Source organism: Schistocerca nitens, chromosome 4 (assembly GCF_023898315.1).
Source record: "Schistocerca nitens isolate TAMUIC-IGC-003100 chromosome 4, iqSchNite1.1, whole genome shotgun sequence".
Classification (NCBI taxonomy): domain Eukaryota; kingdom Metazoa; phylum Arthropoda; class Insecta; order Orthoptera; family Acrididae; genus Schistocerca; species Schistocerca nitens.
In genome coordinates, this window is record NC_064617.1 from 343,389,143 (window position 1) to 343,412,061 (window position 22,919).

General features: G+C 40.2%; 1 protein-coding gene across 1 annotated transcript in view; it reads left to right on the forward strand.

Annotated features, from left to right (window-relative positions):
- The window catches only part of LOC126252298 (fatty acid synthase-like), a 199,155-nt gene that overhangs the window by 142,674 nt on the left and 33,562 nt on the right, over positions 1-22,919 (forward strand). Inside the window, exons 11-13 of the mRNA XM_049953180.1 lie at positions 7,934-8,078; positions 8,160-8,276; positions 21,714-21,822. Coding sequence (XP_049809137.1) covers positions 7,934-8,078; positions 8,160-8,276; positions 21,714-21,822 — 371 coding nt within the window. The remainder of the gene's footprint in view (positions 1-7,933; positions 8,079-8,159; positions 8,277-21,713; positions 21,823-22,919) is intronic.

The window sequence follows — 22,919 nt, forward strand, 5'->3', positions numbered from 1 at the left end:
ACTTCAAAAAACTCCCAAACCTGTTCGCTTCCTACTTCCATGTTGGGCTATCACTGGCTACTAAATCTACTAGAGCCTCCATAAAACCTCGGACCTCATAGCTGCTAAACCTTGCCTCACAAACCTTCTACTTGTATCACATCATCCAAAAACCATCCAAAACCCCCACCCACCACCTTACAGAATCCAGAACACAAGAGACCCAAAACACAGTAAGAAACCTATCCTTCAAAAGCCTCAGTCTCTCAGAATAATCAGTCCTTTCCAAATGCCTTACCTCTTGCCCCACTTCCAAATTCGATCAAGCTTAACTTGTTAAAGACTTTCTCTCCTTTGCCATGTCTCTAGAATGGAATCACATTTTCCCCACCAATATCGCCAAACCCAATACTGAACCTACCTGACTCAGTTCACTTGTCCGTCCAACTGTGGTTCATCCCTACTGCCCCCAAATCCCCCATATTGACTTCCCAGAATTTCCTAACCTCAAACCTTGCCCCACAAACATTCCCCAACCCTGTCCAGAAACAGATCGCCCATGCCTTGTCTCTCTAGTCATCTCCTACCTCCCACATACTCATTGTCTGACCACAGAGGAGTATGTCTCTCATGATCCAGTACCATCCAGGAGTGCCCTGTAATGATGAATGCCCTCCCCACTATCCTCCACATTCCTTCCACAGTAGTATTCTGCTGTCCACCGAATCTACTTGTCCATCCATACTCCACACTTGCTCCCAACCTCTTGTGTCATGGCTCATATCCTTGCAACATATATATGTAGATGCAAGATGTGCTTTATACGTCCTCCCACTACCACCTACAGTCCTGTCACAGCCATCTCCTACCTCATCGAAGACACAGCTATCTGTGAAAGCAGCCAGTGTGCTGCTTTCTATGTGAGCATGACAACTAAAAAGCAGTTTGTCTGTATGAAAGACAACTGCCACTGTGGCCAAGAGACAATTGGATCACCAAGTTGCTGAATATACTACCCAACATGACTGCTTCGTAGTCTGTACCACATGGATTCTTCATATCAACTCCAGTTTTTCTGAGTTGCACAGGTGGGAAGTCTCCCTACAACATACACTTCATTCCTGTAACACCTCACCCCCCCCCCCTCCGACCCCTCCAACATCAAACTTTGTTAATCACTGGTCCCTTCGCCTACCTGTTCCCTCCCTGCTCTCACTCTAACCTACACAAGCTTTCTATGTCAGCAGTGCACCTACTGTTCTTTGCCCTTTTCCCACTTCCCTCGTACTGTCCCCACCCCCCAACATATTCTCCAGACACCATACCTGGCAGGACAGCACCTACCCTCCTACCCCACTGTCACAGTCCTCAGTCCCCCCCCCCCCCCCCCCCCCAACCACCACCATGCTTCCTCCTTAATCTCACCACCCAATGCAGCAGTTTGTTGCTCACATCAGATTCAGTGCCAGGAGATAGTGGTCTTTTGTGTGTGTGTGTGTGTGTGTGTGTGTGTGTGGGTGGGTGTGTGTGGGTGTGCCTGCTTGTGCAAGTTGTGCTTGTGTGAATGTGCGTATGTGTGTGTTTTCTACTTTGGAAGAAGTATTTCGCCCAAAAGCTTAAACATTTTAGCAGTGTTTTTCATTGTGCCTGTCCCTGAGTCAGTTTGCCCCTATATGGCACATACCATTCCATCTTTTCCATTTCCTCTAATTATCTCTTTATATATAAAATTAGGTTCTGTACTGCTTCTGTCTGTGTGTTTAGTAATCAAAAAATTACTGTAGGGATTGTAATCTGGTTTCAACAAACATATACTGATTCATGAGGAAGATCAGGTATATAATTTTTATAAATATTTCGCGGAAACTGGCTGAACTATGATGAATTCAAGTCTGCCCCCACAGTGGAAACAGTGGCATCTGGTGGTACAGCCATCACAACTCCAGACAACAACAAAGCTTGAGCAGAATATCAGTTGGGCTTGGAGGTCTGGTGGTAAAGGATGCACTTGAAAACTGAAAGTTCATGGATTGAATCCAGGTCAGATCATGGATTTTTCACTGTCTTTTAACCTAGAATTCATCTCTTGATTATGTGGACATTTGCCAGAAGCAGATATTATTTGGATTCCATGTTAAACCGTGGGTGTCATTTTTGAGAGTAGAACTGAAGTTGGGTTTGGTGGTCTAGCAAACACACACACACAAAATTCAAGCTTTTGTAACCCAAGGTTGCTTCATCAGGAAAGAGGGATGGAGAGGGAAAGACGAAAAGATGTGGGTGTTAAGGGAGAGGGTAAGGAGTCTTTCCAATCCCGGGAGGGGAAAGACTTACCTTAGGGGGAAAAAGGACAGGTATACACTCGCACACACACACACACACATATCCATCCGCACATATACAGACACAAGCCAACATGTGTAAAGGAGAAGTAATGCCTGAAGAGCTTGCCCATCTGAAGAGGGTGTTAAAAGAGAATGGATATTCTATCCGGCAAATTAGCAAGGCACTTGCAATTAAGCCAAAGAAACAGGGAGTGGAGAAAGAAGAGAGCACGTCTACTAAATCTTTAGCTTTTCTTCCCTTTGTTGGCAACATTTCCTTCAAAATTGCAAGAATCCTCCACGGTAATTTTCCGTCCACCATCGAAGATTTCCGACCTGCTGGGATCAGTGAAAGACAATCTGGTATTGTGGAAGGCGGGAATTTATAAAAAACCTTGTCAGTGTGGCATGTCATATATAGGAAAAACATCTTTACATATGTCTGCTTGTGTCTGTATATGTGCGGATGGATATGTGTGTGTGCGCGCAAGTGTATATCTGTCCCTTTTCCTCCCAAGGTAAGTCTTTCCGCTCCCAGGATTGGAATGACTCCTTACCCTCTCCCTTAAAATCCATATCCTTTCGTCTTTCCTTTCCTTCCCTCTTTCCTGATATACACTCGCACACAGACACACATATCTATCCGCACATATACAGACACAAGTGTACGCCAACCTATTTATGGGTTGCTTAGAGGAAGCCTTCTTGGTTACCCAAGCCTGCCAACCCGAAGTTTGGTACAGATTTATTGATGACATCTTCATGATCTGGACTCACAGTGAAGAACAACTCCAGAATTTCCTCTCCAACCTCAACTCCTTTGGTTCCATCAGATTCAACTGGTCCTACTCCAAATCCCATGCTACTTTCCTCGACATTGACCTCAATCTGTCCAATGGCCAGCTTCACACATCCGTCCACATCAAACCCACCAACAAGCAACAGTACCTCCATTTTGACAGCTGCCACCCATTCCATATCAAACAGTCCCTTCCCTACAGCTTAGGTCTTCGTGGCAAATGAATCTGCTCCAGTCCTGAATCCCTGAACCATTACACCAATAACCTGAAAACAGCTTTCGCATCCCGCAACTACCCTCCTGACCTGGTACAGAAACTAATAGCTAGAGCCACTTTCTCATCCCCTCAAACCCAGAACCTCCCACAGAAGAACCCCAAAAGTGCCCCACTTGTGACAGGATACTTTCCGGGACTGGATCAGACTCTGGATATGGCTCTCCAGCAGGGACACGACTTCCTCAAATCCTGCCCTGAAATGAGATCCATCCTTCATGAAATCCTCCCCACCCCACCAAGAGTGTCTTTCCACCATTCACCTAACCTTCGTAACCTCTTGGTTCATCCCTATGAAATCCCCAAACCACCTTCCCTACCTTCTGGCTCCTACCCTTGTAACCACCCCCGGTGTAATACCTGTCCCATGCACCCTCCCACCACCACCTACTCAAGTACTGTAACCTGGAAGGTGTACACAATCAAAGGCAGAGCCACGTGTGAAAGCACCCACATGATTTACCAACTGACATGCCTACACTGTGAAGCCTTCTGTGTGGGAATGACCAGCAACAAACTGTCCATTCGCATGAACGTACACAGGCAGACTGTGTTTGTTGGTAATGAGGATCACCCTGGGGCCAAACATGCCTTGGTGCATGGCCAGCACATCTTGGCATAGTGTTACACTGTATGGGTTATCTGGATACTTCCCACCGACACCAACCTATCAGAACTCCGGAGATGGGAACTTGCCCTTCAATATATTCTCTCTTCCCTTTACCCACAAGGCCTCAACCTCCGCTAATTTCAAGTTGCCGCCTCTTGTACATCACCTGTCATTCAACAACATCTTTGCCTGTGTACTTCTGTCTCGACTGACATCTCTGCCCAACCTCTTTGAATTTACATACATCTGCCTGTGTCTGTGTATGTGCGGATGGATATGTGTGTGTGTGTGTGCGAGTGTATACCTGTCCTTTTTTCCCCCTAAGGTAAGTCTTTCCGCTCCCGGGATTGGAATGACTCCTTACCCTCTCCCTTAAAACCCACATCCTTTCGTCTTTCCCTCTCCTTCACTCTTTCCTGATGAAGCAACCTTAGGTTGCGAAAGCTTGAAATTTGTGTGTGTGTGTTTTTTATTGTGTCTATCTACCAGCACTTTCTGGTTTGGTAAGTCACAGCATCTTTGTTTTTGTTATAAATTAAATTTTTCTGCCAATTATGAATGCTAAGCTCACAGATTTTGATAAGATTTTCACAAATAGGTATACTGATTCATGAGGAATGTTTATGTATATAATTTATAAATGTTTGATGCAAATTTGCTGAACCTTGGTGAATTACAGCCGCAACCATAGTTTTCTGTGTGTGAAGACTGCTCTCAGGAACTACCACCGTATACACTTTCATTCTCACAATGCACTGGTGCAACCATCCTACCAAAAATGAGCAGCCACCTCGGGTGCAAGGCTCTTATTGGTGGCAGGTTGCAGTTGTGCAGTCCACTCACTCCTTTACGTACTGCCCTACACTAGCAAGAGGCATGTGCTGCTTAAATCATTTAATTTTTATATTGTTTGTACTCAGTCCTGCCCCAGTGTCCCCATCTGACCCATAGGCATCTCTATTAAGTTTTAAATGTTCACATTTGTATTCTGGGCTACTCAGCATACCATCTCATATGTTGAGGGAGACTTTATTTGAATCATAGTAGAGAGGTCACAGTCTTTGAATGATCAAACTGTCTGTCATTCCCTCACATTGGCCCACCATTTCAGCAGTGCTACTGTTTTGCTGTTGGTCACCAGTATGTAATGTAGGTGTTACTACTGAAATAAGGCTATTTTTCTGGGAAATGGGCAATGTCTGGTTATTCAGATGTCTGTTAATGCCACTATTTTTTAACTTTCTAATCAAATAACAATCATAACATTACATGAAAACAGTCAGTGTGTATTGTCTTGATTTCAAAAGGACATAAAACAAATTTTTCTATGAAATAAAAACAGAAAAATGACCAAAATAAAGGTAACCTTTACAAAAGTGGATATCTTTACACATTGCTAAAATCAAAATATACTGCTGTGTAACAGTCAATATACTGTTTAACAGTCAATATACTGTTGCTCCACCCTGTGCATTTTAACATTCTTGTATCAACTTTGGCACTCTGTCCACAAACTGGTCAAAATGTTGCTGCTCAAGTGTGTTCCACTCTTTGATGGTAGCCCTCCTGAGGTTGTCCATTGTGTAAGGAGTGTTTTGGCAATGGAGCACCCCAAGTTTCAACCTGTCCTGAGTTTGCTTAATAAGATTCATACCAGAAGATGCCATAGGACATTCAGTTTGATTGATTACTTCCTCCTAGAAAAAGATGTTCAGGGGGTGAAAACGGTGTACTTATTCACTATTGCCTGGAAAGATAAACCCATTATGCACTGTAAAATAGCTTTGAGTATCTTTTTCTGATACAGCACAGCGCTAAAATTACTATCAGTAGTGATGAGAGGTGTCTAACACTTGTACATGATACCAGCCCAAAACATGACTGTCCTAGCTCTCTGGTAAACTTGTGAGACGGTGTGCTTGAGATGTTCTTTGGTACCTGGCCACATCCATGCTCCTACTTATTTATTTATTTTTTTCAAAGTGATTGTGGAGGCAGTTGTATACTATTCACTCCAATGTATTGTTGACTGATTTATACAGCAACCACTGTATTGAAAATAAAAGAGTCACAGTTGCAAAATTATTTTTATTTAAAAATAATGTATTTCACTGTGGTTAGGCATCATCAGATTATCTAAAAGGAAAAAGGAGGCTAATTAAATAACTAACCTATAAACATTATCAGGCATGGCTCTAAGCTGTACCGATAATTTAATTAAAGTTGTAAGCCACACTCACATAAAACTGCCAAAAAAGTGCATTACACTAGGTACCAAAGCTCTTTTGTCAACCGCATGCACATAAAACCATCTGTATGAAAATCCAGTTGTCAGAATAACTAAAAGGAACTGTGGGAACTTAGATGGAAAAATTTCGGAAATCAACCCACAGCCACAATGGATTGCTTAGTATTGGCAGCTGATGGCCACTAACTTTTAAGTGCAGTGTTTAACAAGCCCTTTTCTATTCAGTAAATGCTCTTGCAATCTAGTCTTAAACATCCTATCCGTTTGTCCTATATATGAAGAATCACATTCACTGCAGTTGATCTTGTACACACTTGAGGCAGCAAATTTATTTTTATACAGCTGGTCATTGTGGATACAGCACTTCTGTAAGCTGTTGGCCAAAGCAAAAATAACTTTCACACCCTGTTTCGTAAAAAGTTTGGCTAACTTGTATGAAAGATTTCCTATGAAGGGGATTCTCATGAAATTAGGATTAGTAGCCAATGAAGCAAGTGAAATGGCGTACCTATTTTGCGAAGTCTTTTTTTGTGTAGACTGTCGCTGTCTAATCTTATTTAATCCTGCTTATCAAGTGTAGGTTAATCAGTTTCATGATAACCTTGTGTGTAACTTAAGATACTAGCACCATCTGTTGTGCTTTTGTTATGTTAGTGCGGCTATATGTGGCCATCTGCCATTTAGTAATTCTAGTGCCACTGCTGGTTAGACTGTCCAGCTCTTTGTCCAATATGAAGTATGCATGGGTTTATGCTATGCTTTACTTGCCACTATAACAGTTCAAAGGTATTTGTAATTCTTCATTGGTTTCCCGTACCAGTTTGTCAGTCATTTCCTTTGTGGCTGTGGTTTGATTTCTGATTTTTTTCTGTGAAGTTCCAACAGTTTCTTTTAGTTATTCTGACAGCTGGATTTTCATTTAGATTGTTTTATGTGCATGTGAATGACACAGAACTTTGGTAGCCAGCGAAATTAACTTTATTTGACAGTTTTATGTGAGTGTTGTTTACTATTTTAATTAAATGATTGGTGCAGCTCGGAACCAAGCTATATAACGTTTATAGGGTAGTTATTTAATTAGCCTATGTTTTACTTTTAGATAATCTGATGATGGCTAATCATATCAAAATGCATTATTTTTAATAAGCTGTATGTGTACTGTCTAGCTTGACACTGCCTTCACAGTTGTCTCCAAAAAGGCATCACACAATTCTGTTACTTTCTCCTTGGCGTATCTATACTATAATTTTCAGGTAGCAGTTATTAACTGGTTTTGATGATTGTGGACAATCATAGGCAGCTTTCCAAGCTGACAACCCATCTTACCACAAAATGACAATGCATTTATGGTCCTAATTTGAAATGATTCTTTAAGATATGTCGACAGACTATTCACAGTTGGAGACTCTTACTGAACTACATTTTGAATTCATGCTAACTCCACCTACAGTACAGGGGTGGCTTAATGTAGTAATCCCCTGTGGTCAGAAGAGCATGGTGAAGAAGTTTCTGATTAAAATTACAAGTCCTATGCAATGCAGAGAGTGGTGCACAATCTTTTTTAAGCTATTTATTATTTCATCAAATCACAGAACAAGTTTCAGTAACTGCTTAGACTACTAGAAGCACTTTTTGTTTTATCTACACTTCCCAAAACAACAATACAACTTGCTTTATAATTTTATGAAATCTATTCCAGATTGTATTTGTCTGGGTCACAAATATGTCTTACAAAACTCTACCCTCACATTGAATACCCAGTCCCTGCTGGAACACCACATATTTCACCTCTAACAGTATGGAACCATGATCAAGAGTGGTTTGTACCAATTTTCTCTGATAAGGTAAGATTGTAACACAAAAAAAACCATAATTAAAAACTGAAGTGCAATTCATGCATTTGACATATCTTTATGTTCCTGTAGGATTTTCTAAATAAACAGTGCGACAAGTATGAGATTGATCTGAACAAGCATGAAGATGAGTGGTACAAGGGTCATACAATTGATGGAAGAATATTATTCCCAGCAACAGGATATCTGGTAATATACTCATAAAAATTAAAGGACATTTAAGGGAACAAGTAGTGTATGCCTTGCTCATATCACTGTTATAATTTTTCTGTTTTCTTTCTTATCACCTTGGTGCAAGGGAACAAATTTCATTTCATATTTCATTATTAATAACACTGGTTTATTCAGATTTACTAGCATTACAATTTCATTTTTAAGTATCTTCTTTACATGGTGTTGGTTTTCTCTCTTCTGTTTGTTTGATTTATATTCTTCATCTCTGTCATTTTCATTTTAACATTAGTTATTTCATGAAAGTTGATGTTCTGTAGCTATTCAGTAACGTTTCTGGTTTTTCTTTTTTGGCATATTGTTATCTATGTTTTCTCTGTGTGCTTAACTTAAAACATATAGTGATGAAATACTGTTTCCATTTGTATAGCATGTTTTCTCATAATTGGAAATGGCCCACCTCTCTATGTTGTCAGACAAAGAGTTATATGTATAAAAGCATATTATTGTTTTTTATTCTCTTTTTATTTTGATAATGCCTTCAAGACTTCAATTATTTTCCAGTAAGCATGTTTTAAGTGAGCTTCTGACTCAGTTCAGTACCTTCAGCATTAAGATGTAATTTTATTTTAATCAGAGGTCAACTAAATGTTCAAAGCATAGTATCACAATTAAAACATTTTAATTTTTAATGAATACACACTCCTGGAAATTGAAATAAGAACACCATGAATTCATTGTCCCAGGAAGGGGAAACTTTATTGACACATTCCTGGGGTCAGATACATCACATGATCACACTGACAGAACCACAGGCACATAGACACAGGCAACAGAGCATGCACAATGTCGGCACTAGTACAGTGTATATCCACCTTTCGCAGCAATGCAGGCTGCTATTCTCCCATGGAGACGATCGTAGAGATGCTGGATGTAGTCCTGTGGAACGGCTTGCCATGCCATTTCCACCTGGCGCCTCAGTTGGACCAGCGTTCGTGCTGGACGTGCAGACCGCGTGAGACGACGCTTCATCCAGTCCCAAACATGCTCAATGGGGGACAGATCCGGAGATCTTGCTGGCCAGGGTAGTTGACTTACACCTTCTAGAGCACGTTGGGTGGCACGGGATACATGCGGACGTGCATTATCCTGTTGGAACAGCAAGTTCCCTTGCCGGTCTAGGAATGGTAGAACGATGGGTTCGATGAAGGTTTGGATGTACCATGCACTATTCAGTGTCCCCTCGACGATCACCAGTGGTGTACGGCCAGTGTAGGAGATCGCTCCCCACACCATGATGCCGGGTGTTGGCCCTGTGTGCCTCGGTCGTATGCAGTCCTGATTGTGGCGCTCACCTGCACGGCGCCAAACACGCATACGACCATCACTGGCACCAAGGCAGAAGCGACTCTCATCGCTGAAGACGACACGTCTCCATTCGTCCCTCCATTCACGCCTGTCGTGACACCACTGGAGGCGGGCTGCACGATGTTGGGGCGTGAGCGGAAGACGGCCTAACGGTGTGCGGGACCGTAGCCCAGCTTCATGGAGACGGTTGCGAATGGTCCTCGCCGATACCCCAGGAGCAACAGTGTCCCTAATTTGCTGGGAAGTGGCGGTGCGGTCGCCTACGGCACTGCGTAGGATCCTACGGTCTTGGCGTGCATCCGTGCGTCGCTGCGGTCCGGTCCCAGGTCGATGGGCACGTGCACCTTCCGCCGACCACTGGCGACAACATCGATGTACTGTGGAGACCTCACGCCCCACGTGTTGAGCAATTCGGCGGTACGTCCACCCGGCGTCCCGCATGCCCACTATACGCCCTCGCTCAAAGTCCGTCAACTGCACATACGGTTCACGTCCGCGCTGTCGCGGCATGCTACCAGTGTTAAAGACTGCGATGGAGCTCCGTATGCCACGGCAAACTGGCTGACACTGACGGCGGCGGTGCACAAATGCTGCGCAGCTAGCGCCATTCGACGGCCAACACCGCGGTTCCTGGTGTGTCCTCTGTGCCGTGCGTGTGATCATTGCTTGTACAGCCCTCTCGCAGTGTCCGGAGCAAGTATGGTGGGTCTGACACACCGGTGTCAATGTGTTCTTTTTTCCATTTCCAGGAGTGTATATAATACTCACATTACAGTTACAGATATAAAACCCTTATTTGACCTCATTCTACAAAGTAGCTATGTAATTTCAAACCTTTTACAAGTTTGATTGCTTTATGGGATTAAACGATTGTATTCATGAAAAGTTCTGTCTGAAGCATGTTGTTTGTAATATAATAAAAAAAAACATCATGTGTATCAGATCAACATCTGCTGTACATGATAGCATCACAGTCCAAATGATTAAGCTTATTATTGACCCACTACTGCCCACTATAAAAGATGTCTTCAACCACTACCTAGAAAAGACATTGCCACAGCATCTACTGATTATCAACCTGTTTGCATTCTTTCTGTGTTATCCAAATCCTTAGAATACATAGCTAACAAACTACCTAACTATAAACAACCTAATAGACAAATACCAGGCAGGTTTTCATAAACATCACAGCACCTCTGCGTTAATAAAAATATCAGATGACCTGAAGCTTGCCATGGATGCACAAGAGACAACTATCATGTGCTTCTTAGACTGTCAGCCCTGGAGACTGTCAGCTTTGACATTTTGCTTGCCAAACTTAGCAGCCTACATTTTTCACCTAGTGCATTGCAATGGTTCCATTCATACCTGACATATCGACAGTAATGTGCCATGTCTCACACCACAAAGTCACAATGGAAGCAGGCAGTATCAGGCAACCCACAGGATTTGGTGTTAAGTACTACACTCTTTTTATTGTATGTAAATGATGTGTCATCAGTTTTCTCCTACAGCAAATACTACATGTATGCTGGTGCCTCCATTTGTATCTAAGTGTAAAACAAATAAACCGGAAGACAGTTTTTGAGTATCCCAACACCAACCTGTGTGCATGTGGGGTTAAAACTCAACTTACCCAAAACCCAAGTAGTAGTGGTTGGTCATTCTAGGTTCATTACCACAAAATATTGGGAAATCTTACCATCTCTTAACCCCAAATAGGACAAATACCAACTTCTCTCCTTCAGCAAAGAGCCTAATAGCATAATAGGTGAAAATCTAAGTTGGACCGAGCACATAACTGTAATGTGCAAGAAGGCATCAGCGTCTCTTCCATTTACTCCCTCTTGACCTGGAAAATAAATTTGGACAAACACCTGTACTTCCAGATATTGATTACAGCAATGTTAACCAGCAGGGCTTTTCTTAGGAAAGCTCATGGTGCATGGAACTGATTATGAATGCTGTGCTCATTATATCTGAGATGTTTAACTTTTTGATCTTATATGACCGTCACATGCACAGGTATCCTGGCTGCGTACAGACTAACACAGAGATTTCCATACCTTCTGCCTTCTCTACTGTCTTATCAACCAACATTGACCCTTGTATCTCTCCTCAACCTTAACACTCTTATCTGAACAACATGTCATGAACACCTGTTCCCATCAGAGCAAAATCCTTTTTGTTCCACACCATTGTTCAGCTACTTTCTTGAAGTCCTTCTCTGTAGCAGGAAACTGACTCTGAAATAACTTTATGCATTATATTACAGAAATGAGTAACACCTTCCAGCTCCAGAAGACAGTTGATGACATGTCTACTACAGCAACAATAAGGATTACCATTGTCCCTGTATGCCTTCGTAATTTCCCAGTATTCTTAGCTGGTGCAGTCAGTCTCCTTAGATTTCCTCTCCCCAGAACACTCTCTTTCAGAAAACATCTATCTTGTACTTCTATAAATTCATTTTATATCTTCCACTGCCATTGTTGTTTTATCATGATTATTGTTATTATTATTATCATCATTGTGCCTATCGCGACTCAGCATCTCCACTATATGGTGAGTAGCATCTTTCCTTCTTGGTTTGGATAGATCAGCAATCAGTCGTAGAATTAAGTTGCTTTAATATGACATTTATAGTCACAACGCAGATCAGATTTTGACCTGTGTCAGGTCATTATCAATGCTAAAACAAATACAAGAGTATACATTACAATGTGATTTACAAAAGTTATAAGTCCATCACATCGTTGTCTTTTAATGTTAACATTACATAACAGCGCGGAATTGTAGCAGTTGTTCTTGTTCAAGTGAATGCTTACACAGTTCAACCATTACTGTCATAAATTATATGTTGGTTTCACAGTACACAGCAGTTTTGCGTATGGCGCCCTCTATGAGCTGTGCCTGAAGTTTACGGTTTTGACGACATTTGTAATATTTATGTTGTATAGTAACTAAGTAGTAACATGAAATTATTATGAGTACAGCTATGTAAAATTACAATTCTTACTTTTTCTTATGTCTGTAATGTGCTAGATGTTTAAAATTACTATAGCATGTAACAGTGACAGTTTACGCCTCATGCGCTAAAATTAATTATAAAACTGATATGGCTACGTAAAGTATGTTATAGGAAGTATTGCATATTTTGTCATGTTGGGACCTGTCTTAACTTAATTATTTGTTACTTGACAAAAGATATAACGTGAACTTTATTTACAAAATGCACTTTGTTGGCGCTAGTAGCGCTTATAAGCATCATTTCCATATGTCGCACTTAGTGGCCAAGAAATAAGAGCAATATGATAAAGTGTGATCTTTTGAACACTTATTTTGAAAAATGACAGTTTTACGTATTAATTGTTGCTAATATTTACCCTCATGAGTTTGTGTGTTATTCTAATGCAGTAAGTTATGTAAATATAGTGTTATGAAAGTGGTACTCGTTTAGATCTTATGCAAGTGGCTGCTACATAATGGTGTGAGGTTGCAACTGATCTTTGAGACCCCCTGGGTCGAATTTTTCACTGCTTTCAAGTAGGCAGCTTTCAAACAATTCCCAGAAATGGGCATTTTTCATTATGACCTGATCATTTATCAGGTTACATTTAGCATTTCTTTGGTGGCAAAAGATCTCCATTTCCTCAAGAAGATTGAGAAGTCCGCCCTTCTCACCTCTATGTAGCAACCTTATATTTGATGTTAACATTGGCAATCTATGTTTAGTTGACAATAAATGTGCAGCCAGACTTGATTTCTCTGCTGCGTGTTTCCTTCTAGAAAGGAAAGATGCAGCGTCGTCATCTCGTAGCAACGTTCAATGGGATGTGTCTCCATCATCTTCAGGTGAAGTGTTGGGATATTGTTGTTCGTGGGCTGATATCTCTGCTGGACCACTCTCTGCTTCCTGTCACTGGCCAATCATGTGTCCGTGGAATCGCCCAATGCACCTGGAGCGGCCGGTGGTGGGGGAGACGTGTGTGCAGGGTTCATGTCCTGGCGTCCATCTCTGTCTACTCCATCCATGGCCCTTGGTGGAACAGAACATTCTTCTCTGATTTTTCTGATTGCAGGCTCCCAGCATGTGCTGAGATGGTAGCCACTGTCGTGGTTGATTAGGTTTTCGAGTAACCGTATTTCTATGGACTCTTTGATTACTGAGTCCCAAAATCCGTTTGTACTGCATATTTTCTTTCTGTCCTTGAAATTGAAGGTGCGCTTCTCATCAGTACTATGTTCTGCCATAGCAGATTTGTTGGATGACCCAAGCGTACATGCTTGATGTGTTAATTGCAGCGCTATGAGATGCAACGCTGCATCTGTCCTATATATTGCATCCCACATTCGCATCCGATCTTGTACACACCAGGTGCCGTCAGACCTAGTGGATTTTTGGTTGAACCGTGAAGGTCTTTGATTTTTCCCACTGTGCGGAAAACAGTCTTCACTTTATGTTTCTTGAGAATTCTCGTAATCAAGAATTTGCTGTGGGGTACCTTCTTGGGGAAGCCTCAGAATGGGGTACAGTAAATACTGAGAATTTTTCATCTTGGGGAGACTTTCAAAAGAAATTTCAAGAGAAATGCTGGTCTGCTCAAGAAAAGTTGATATCAGATCCATGGGACCCTGGCGGAGTCATCTATCCCCCAGAGATGTTAATATTCTGAGTTAACAGGCGGAATGACGACCATCAGATCCTGAGTTGTTTTCAGTGTTTTTTTTTCCAAATAGTTTCCTGCACCGAATTGCTTTAAAATCTTAAACTATTCTGTCATCTATCCCCCAGGGACATTAACATTCTGAGTTAATGGGCAGAGTAATGACTGTCGGATCCTGAGTTATTTTCAGTGATTTTTGTAAACTATTTTTCCTGCACCGAATTCCTTTATAATCTAAAACTATCATGTATTCTTATTGATTAGAAAACCTGATATGACTATGAAATAGAAAACATCGTAAGAGAATCACAGAAAGAAAAGTGATATCTAGACAAAATAAATTGACTAGCGTATTATATTTGTGGAAAATGTAATATGATGTGACTGACTGAATAACAGTTATACAGCAGTGTATAGATTTTCTGTTTTGTACCAACCCTCAGAAACAAATGTGCCTGATTCTTCTTCAATTGCCGTTTCCACAGGGTTGCTAGGATTTTCTTCAGGGACTTCAAAGGGTGAAGGTGGGACAAGTCCATTCTGTAAGAGATGATTTAACACCAAACCTCCTCCGGCATCTCACTCAAGTACCTGAGAGGCAGGGATCCTGGGGAAGGGGGGTGGGAAGAATTTCCTGTCTTTGAGGCTATCTCGTTTCTCTTCTTCAATCCTAGCAACCACATCTATTGTTTCCTTTCTTATTTCTCATCTTGAGGACCTGTCTGTTCTTTTCACTCTTCCCATGTTCATAAACTTCTATCGCTGAAGTCCTTCCTTATTTCCGTGGTTACTAATAACCTACATCTTATCTTTACATAAGAAGGCCAAAGAATTAGACAAAACAAAGACACATGCATAGATACACAAATATACACTTCTACACATTAATAATTATAAGACAAAGCCTGTCACAATGTGAGAACAGCCAGGTGTTGGGGAAAAGGTGTGTACATAGGGAATTATGCACACATATATGGGGAGTTTTGATGGTTCTACATTGAATATACGTAAGGAGAGGCACCCATACATAATGAACAACTATAAAATAGTAATGAGTAATGGATAAATAAGAAAAAGGCGTGAGAAACGTCAGTGCAATAAAAAGCTTTGATGAATTGAAGGATAGTGGGACGTAAGTAGTATATATAGACATAATATCTATTGGAAGTATAGAAGTTGATAAGTAGAGGAGGCCTCTAGGGAGTGAATGATATATTAAAGAATGAATGTGAAGTTTGAGTTAGATTTATATCTTTACCAAAAGATAATTAATTATGTTATACATAGAAAAGTATATTAGGGTAATGAACCATGAGGCCTACTCATAAAGGATAAGGGGGGTGTACTCGGCAATCACTAAGTATGTACCTACATGGAGCTAAGATGATCTGTGGCCTAAAAAATAAAGATGTATCATAAGGGGCATACCTACCAGAATGGAAAGGGGAAGTGCTCTCATAAGGTCAACCCGCAAGCAAGGAATAGGTGCTGATCCTAGGAGAAGGGGACAGTATCATGACAAAAGTCACAAATTTTATAGGAATTATTCTGGAAAGTGTAAATTCTATGAACAACTAGCATTATTATGTTTTGGGGAACTAAATGAATGTCAAAAGAACACTTTCATATTGCCCAGAGTTCCTCCAAGCTACAACAAATGAAAATAGAACATACTAGTAAAAAGGTAGTACAAAAAGATAAGAATAGAAAATAGATTACTCATGTGTCATAAACACCTGAAGATTTCAATTGAAAAAGAAAATAAAGAAAAGAAAAAAAGTCCTCACAATTCCTAAATATTAGTAAATCTGACTAAAACCTCTAGTGTATGCTCATGTCTTAATAACAAAGTAACGTAAGAAAAGAATAGAGAAACAATAAGAGAAAGATTGTTGTTATGGAAAGAAAAGATATGTATATAAACATATGTAAAAAATGTATACTGTTAAGATATGAGATGTTATTATGAGTGATATTATGTGCATAATGATTATGAATAAAATTTCGCATGTTCGATCTGAGGGGGGGATATAGTGATTCTAGAATTTCTGTGTAAATTCTAGAACCACTCAGCCTTCTACCATCTCAAACACATGATATTCTAGATACGAGTGTGGAATGGTAGAATCCTACCTACTGCACATCACATGTCTGTGTGTGCAGGTTTAAAATCAGTTGGGGGAAGAAGGTAGACATGGCAGTTGAACAGCACCGACAAGTACCTGTTGGGCATCCAGAGAATTTTTAAAGCATGTGTAAGGAGGAATCATGGAGTTTTTATGCCGCTCTGTCCTTATTGTGTCATTGACTATTGTTATGTGAAACAAGAACAGTTGAAAAAGTACTCTTAGAGACTCCTGACTCAGCCTTGGTAGAGGCAAGACATATTTTCTGATTCATTTTAAGAAAGTCATGGTAGTCAAGCCAACTTTCTTTTAACTGTAATTCATTTTGTTTCTAATGTACAACAGTACAAGGTACTTACAGAAAGTTACATATGTATGTTGAAAGTGCGAACTATATTGTGCATGAAAGTCAAATAAATCGTTAACTGGTGAAAAGGAAAGTTTGTATGTCTACGGTACTCATTTTATAAGTAGAAAGAGGCTTAAAAGTTCCTGTACCCAGCACTATTCGACGGAGAAAAAATCAAGAGATTTTCCAGCAGATGACTATCCCATAAAGAAGAGGGGCTGCAAAATTCCAAGTATGTCACCTCATAAAGAAGTGGAAGATTCACACTTTAAGTCATCAGAACATTAGACTAGTGCATTGTAGTGATAACCCAGGGAAGACACAAGTGAGAAGCTGATATTGTATTGTCATTAATTATGCATTGCATGTGAGAGTTAGTTAGTCAGAGTTGTGGACGGTTGCATGTTTTCAGCACTATGACAGGAAAATGCACTATCCATCAGAAGTCCAGCTATGGAGTCTATTGTGTGAAGGGCCCATACATTTGATGACCCTGAAGGTGGAGATTTGTCGTGGCAGCAAAATCTGTTGCATACAGCCGCATTCTTCAGAGACCGGAAGTGGCCACTGTGAAAATTCCTGTGTGCTGGTAGAAAATGGCATGAAATTTCTGAGAACAACTACCCAATTCCATTACACAGTGAAAGGGAGAGAGAGCAATTGCTGTGAATGTCACTGAATATTACCAAATACAGAGTATGCTCTGGCCACACCTAGAAGAGCAAACTCAAAAGATTGCCTTATTTTGAAACCAAGTGAAAAGAGACGCAGATGATGTGATCTTGTTGTGTGGAAAGAGAAGATTTTGTCATTCATTTTTGGAATGTGGGAATAAAAGATTAAGATTTTATTGAGGGACATGTGACCTCCTACATTATGGGCAATTGACAGTGCTGAACGATTGAACAGATTGCACCTGAGTTGGTGAGATAGATACAATTGCAGTAGGTGGAGTAAAGGATTCAGTAAGCAGGCCTGGCAACAGTAGAACAGTTAGTTTTGTCCCATGATCAGAGTAATGTGGCCCTCAGCTGTGTAACCTGTGAAACACCTTCACTGTAGAAGTCATGTTGGCCATTAAGTTATTTAACTTAATGAGCAATTGTGTTTGTAATTATGTCAAATTTTTTATATGTGATCTGTGTGAATAAACTCTTTCAGAGGATATAGCTCTTCAGGTAGTTAGAGAAAACTCACAGATCTGACCTGCCATTCTTTTTTTCCATTCATAATATGCATGTTTCCACCCCCATCACAATACATCACAAATTTTTGTTTGAACACATGTATGCCCATACCAGGAAATGATGGTCATTTAAGGTGTCTGGCACCCAGCATATAATAAGCACACAATTGTTAGTTGCTTAAAAGTAGATGTACATGCTTATTGATCCATTTATAGGAAGCACATTTCAGTATCTATTATATGTCACATATGAAATTAAAGTATGGGGGTGTGCTGCAGCCAATAAATAGAGTATTTGTCCTTCAGAAGAAGGCAGTTAGAATTCCGTGCAATCTCAGATGTAATGAGCCATGTAAGAGGATGTTCTAGAGTAAGAAATTACTTACATTACGATCTATATATGTTTCTAAATGTATGCTACTAATTTTAAAACATGAGCAGTACAATAGTTTAAAGAAAGATAAACATATTTCTAACACATGGAGAGACTGTAACTAACACCTAGCAAGGCATAACACAAGGTTCAGACAACAGCCCCTATCATATGGGTATCAACCTGTTTAACCAGCTTCCAAAGTACGTAAAAAGTTTAAACAGAATCCTCTTTGAAGGAGTACTTAATAACAGGTTTTTTTTGACAAAGAATTTCTCTCAAGGGAATAGACTATCTTCATCTGTAGCACATGATTTATAGCTAATTGAGATATCTTGCCTCTTCCAGTTTATACCTCTGTCCGGCCATGATCCCCCCTATCATCTTCAAGTAATTCCATGACCTCATTCTCTTTTCCTAGATCCCTTCCAAATAGCATAAACTTCTTGATGGACTAAATTATACCCAGCCATAACCTTACATCAGACTCTGATTTAATCATCCTCACTCCAGACAAAAGATCCCCCACAGCTGTGATGAACTGCAGAGATTATTTGACAGAAGGTATCTGTCAGCTATCTGACTCTTCCTGCTACACTGTGACATCCCAGAAGTCCAGCATAACCTCCAACCCCTACACAAACTCGAAGGTCCATCCCAGAATATCTCCCAGATCCACCAAGAACACCTACCTTTTCATGCTTCCCAAAACTCATAAACATAACAACTGTGGGTGCCCATTTTAACTGGTTGCTGGGCTCCCACTGAAATAATCTCAGCTCTTATTGACCAGTGTCTCCATCCAATTACCTGCAGCCTACCTTATCATATCAAAGATACTAATCACTTTCATCTTCATCTTCTAACTATCTGGATCTGTACTTATCATTGTTGACACCTCCTCAGTATACAGTGACATATCGCACACTGATGACCTTGGCACTCTCAAACACTAATTCCAACAAACTACTGACTTAAAATCATCACTTAAGACCAACTACATTCATATCCATAACTACTTCTTGTGTGTAGGGATGACATACTAACAAAGCCATGGTACAGCCATGAGCATCCACCTAATGCCCTCCTATGGTGTCATGTTTATGGTCTGTTTGAAGGAAACCTGCAGGGTCACCAAAAATCTCAAACCACTTGTCTGCCATAGGTTCATTGATGATACCTTCATGATTTGGATACAAGGTGAAGACGTTTTATCCTTATTCCCACAGAGCCTCAATATCATCTTATTTACCATCTGCTTCACTGGTCCTCCTCAACCTAGCCTGCTAAGTTCTCAGATGTTGACCTCCACCTCTCCAATGGAAACATAAACACTTCTGTCCGTATCACATCTACTAACCATCAACAGTACCTCAATTTTAAATGGTGTCATCCCTTCCATGCCAAAATGTCTCTCTGACATAGCCTGGCCACCCACTGATAGCACATATGCAATGATGAGAAATTTATCACTCAGTAAGTTCAAGGTAATTACTAAGGCCTTCACAGAGAGGCGTTACCCCAAAAACCTAGTCCACAAACAGATTACCATGCCATAGCCACATAAGCCCCTAATCCTCCAATGTTTCTAATGAATGAGGTGCAAAGCAACACTCCTTCCATTACCCAATATCTCCATGGACTAGCGCACATAAATCATATTATTTACAAAGCCTTCAACTACATATTGTGAAAATGAGGAATAGCCTACTAACCACCTTCCCAAGTCTAATTACTGTGCCTTTACTATCCACACACCCAGCACATTTTAACTCCAGTCCTGTCACAGGCATAACCTATCCTATCAGAGGCAGGGCCACCTGTCCAAGCAGCCATGTTATGGCTTGGCTATAACTTGTATGTAGCATTTTATTTGGACATGACCACTAACCAGCTGTCCACCCAAATGAATGGCTACAGCTGGGAGTTGTCCTCCCAACTCTAGCTTCTTTGAACAAAATGGATCAGAATTGTCATTGCTACCTTTAATCCAATAATCTTTATGGCCTCAGCCTCGGCTACCCCCCCCCCCCCCACCCCCTCCTTCCCAGCCAAGTAGCAGTCCCACCCCATTATTGTACGCCAGGGCAATGTACCTGTGCAGATTTATTTGTGAATATGGGTATTCTAACAGTATGTTATTCCATCCTGGACTTTCCATTATATGGATATTCTGTTAGATCTGAAAAAGGATTTATCAAAAAACTCAGCAATGTTCTGAGTCTTTTTTATGAACCTATTGGTGACAACACCTCAACTTTATCCCTTTGCTATCTGAATACTTCTTTAAGAAAACTTAAGGGGGCTGTTTTAAGTATATCATTTCGGCATTTCCTAGCTTGTCATATGAGAAGATGATGTTTGGTTGGCATTCAAAACTATCGTCAAGGACTTTCTAGGAAATACACGAGCCCAGAATTATGTCAAAATTGTTGATCAACTCTTAGGGAGCTTTAAAAAGCTTGGCTGTAACATGAGTATCAAACTGCATTTCTTACATAGCCATCTTGCTAACTTTCCAGAAAATCTTAGCGATGAACAGGGTGAGCGATTCCACCAAGATTTGAGGATCATGGAGGCACGTTATCAAGGTAGATGGGATGTCAGTATGATGGCTGACTACTGTTGGAGCATCAAATGAGAATGTCCCCAGATGGAACATTGTAGGAAAAGTTATAAGTGTAAATTTGTACCCTAATATCTTTGTTTTTATTATTTGTGTAAACACAATGTAACTTTGAATATTATAATAATCTCTGAATGAATAATATATTCTAATATTCTACTACGTTTGGTTAGTACCCATTTTATTTTCCTTTGTATGCCCAATTTTAATGACTTTTAGGGTAAAGAGAGAGTATCCTGTAGTTTAAAAACTTGATGTGATAGAGAAAAACTGCTAACAGTTTTGAATTCAGAGGCCAAAAGTTTGTTAATAAAAGTCACAGATCTAGGACAACAAAACTGCTGTTCCCCAGGGTAATTGATCATAGTACGACACTATAAATTTGTTTTCAAACAACTGTACACAGCATATCACTGAAATGACCCAGTGTAATGTCATTACAAGCTGCTGACCTGGTGACAACATGGTGCCTTTGTACAAAACTCACTTATTTGTGCCACAATGTATTGGCTCCAAGTAGCAGCAAAAATGACAAATATCTGTGGTACTGAATGCACACAGTTGTTCCCGACTGGTTGGAAGGAAGGCAGGAAATATGGTCTGGCAGAAAAAAATAAAAACTCCACCCCCAGGAACATGTGCCTTCTGGCGCAAAGAGATACTTTGTGTTGTCACCTTTACTCCTTCTATTATTTATATTCCACTCAGTGCTTACTATACCTATATTTACAATACAGTAATATTTTCCATATTTTCCCAGGTTCTCGCTTGGAAGACATTGGCAGCACATAAAGGCTTCAAGTATGAAACTCTGCCAGTCATTTTTCACAATGTGCACTTTCAGAGGACAACTGCGTTTCCTTCCACTGGTACTTTTGACATGTTGTATGCAATACAATGTGTAATACTATACATTAAACTATAAACACAAAATGAATGTGTGATGTTCCTTTACAGATAAGCTATAAATATCATAATAATTCATCCTGGACAAGGATGTATCTCTTAAAAAAATAGTGATAATCACAAGATTGAAAATCAGTAATTATAAGGGTGTTTTTAATACATCTTAAGAAACCAGTATTGTATTAAATTAGTATTACTGAGAAGAAATAATTACAAAAACTAGAATCTTTTTACATTGTCTGCAGTTCATATCCATCTCATTCTCCATAGGAGCATGTTTGTTCATGTGCTGAATGAAACACCCTTCATCATTTTAATTCTTGACATTAATATCCATCCATACTTATTTTCAAAACCAACATAATGAAAATATGCATCAGAGTAACAGTTAACAAAGCTCATCTTAATAATCTGAACAACTCAACTGCTGAAGAACATGTGAACTTCAGAATGTAGTTGGCACACTTTACCTCTACTTATAACAAAGCTGTTTGTACAAGAACCATCTTGAAGAATAACGTTTTAATTACATCAGCTTTCTGATTGAAACATAGATTTCAACAAAAGTATTCATTTTTGGAACTCATTATTTTAGTGTTACAAAAGGATAGTATTTGTTATTTGCATTAATTTTAAATTTTTGTTTTGAAGGTTATAGAAGTTGCAAGTTTCTGTTCACACACTCACACACGCACGCACGCACGCACGCACGCACACACATACACACACACACACACACACACACACACACACACACACACACACACACACACACACACATCATGATGGGAGAATTATCCAAATAGGACCTAAGTCAGCAGATGTGATATGCATGTAAAGTCAAACAAATGATTAAAATTTCAGGAAAGTTAGATGATTTATTCATGAGCAAGAGCTTCACAAATTGGATAAGTCAATAATATGTTGGTCTATCTCTGGTCCTTATGCAAGCAGTTATACGGCTTGATATTGGTTGACAGACTGGGCAGGTGTTCTCCTGAGGGATATCAAGCCATACTCTGTCCAGTTGATGTGGTAGATCGTCAGAATCTCAAGATCG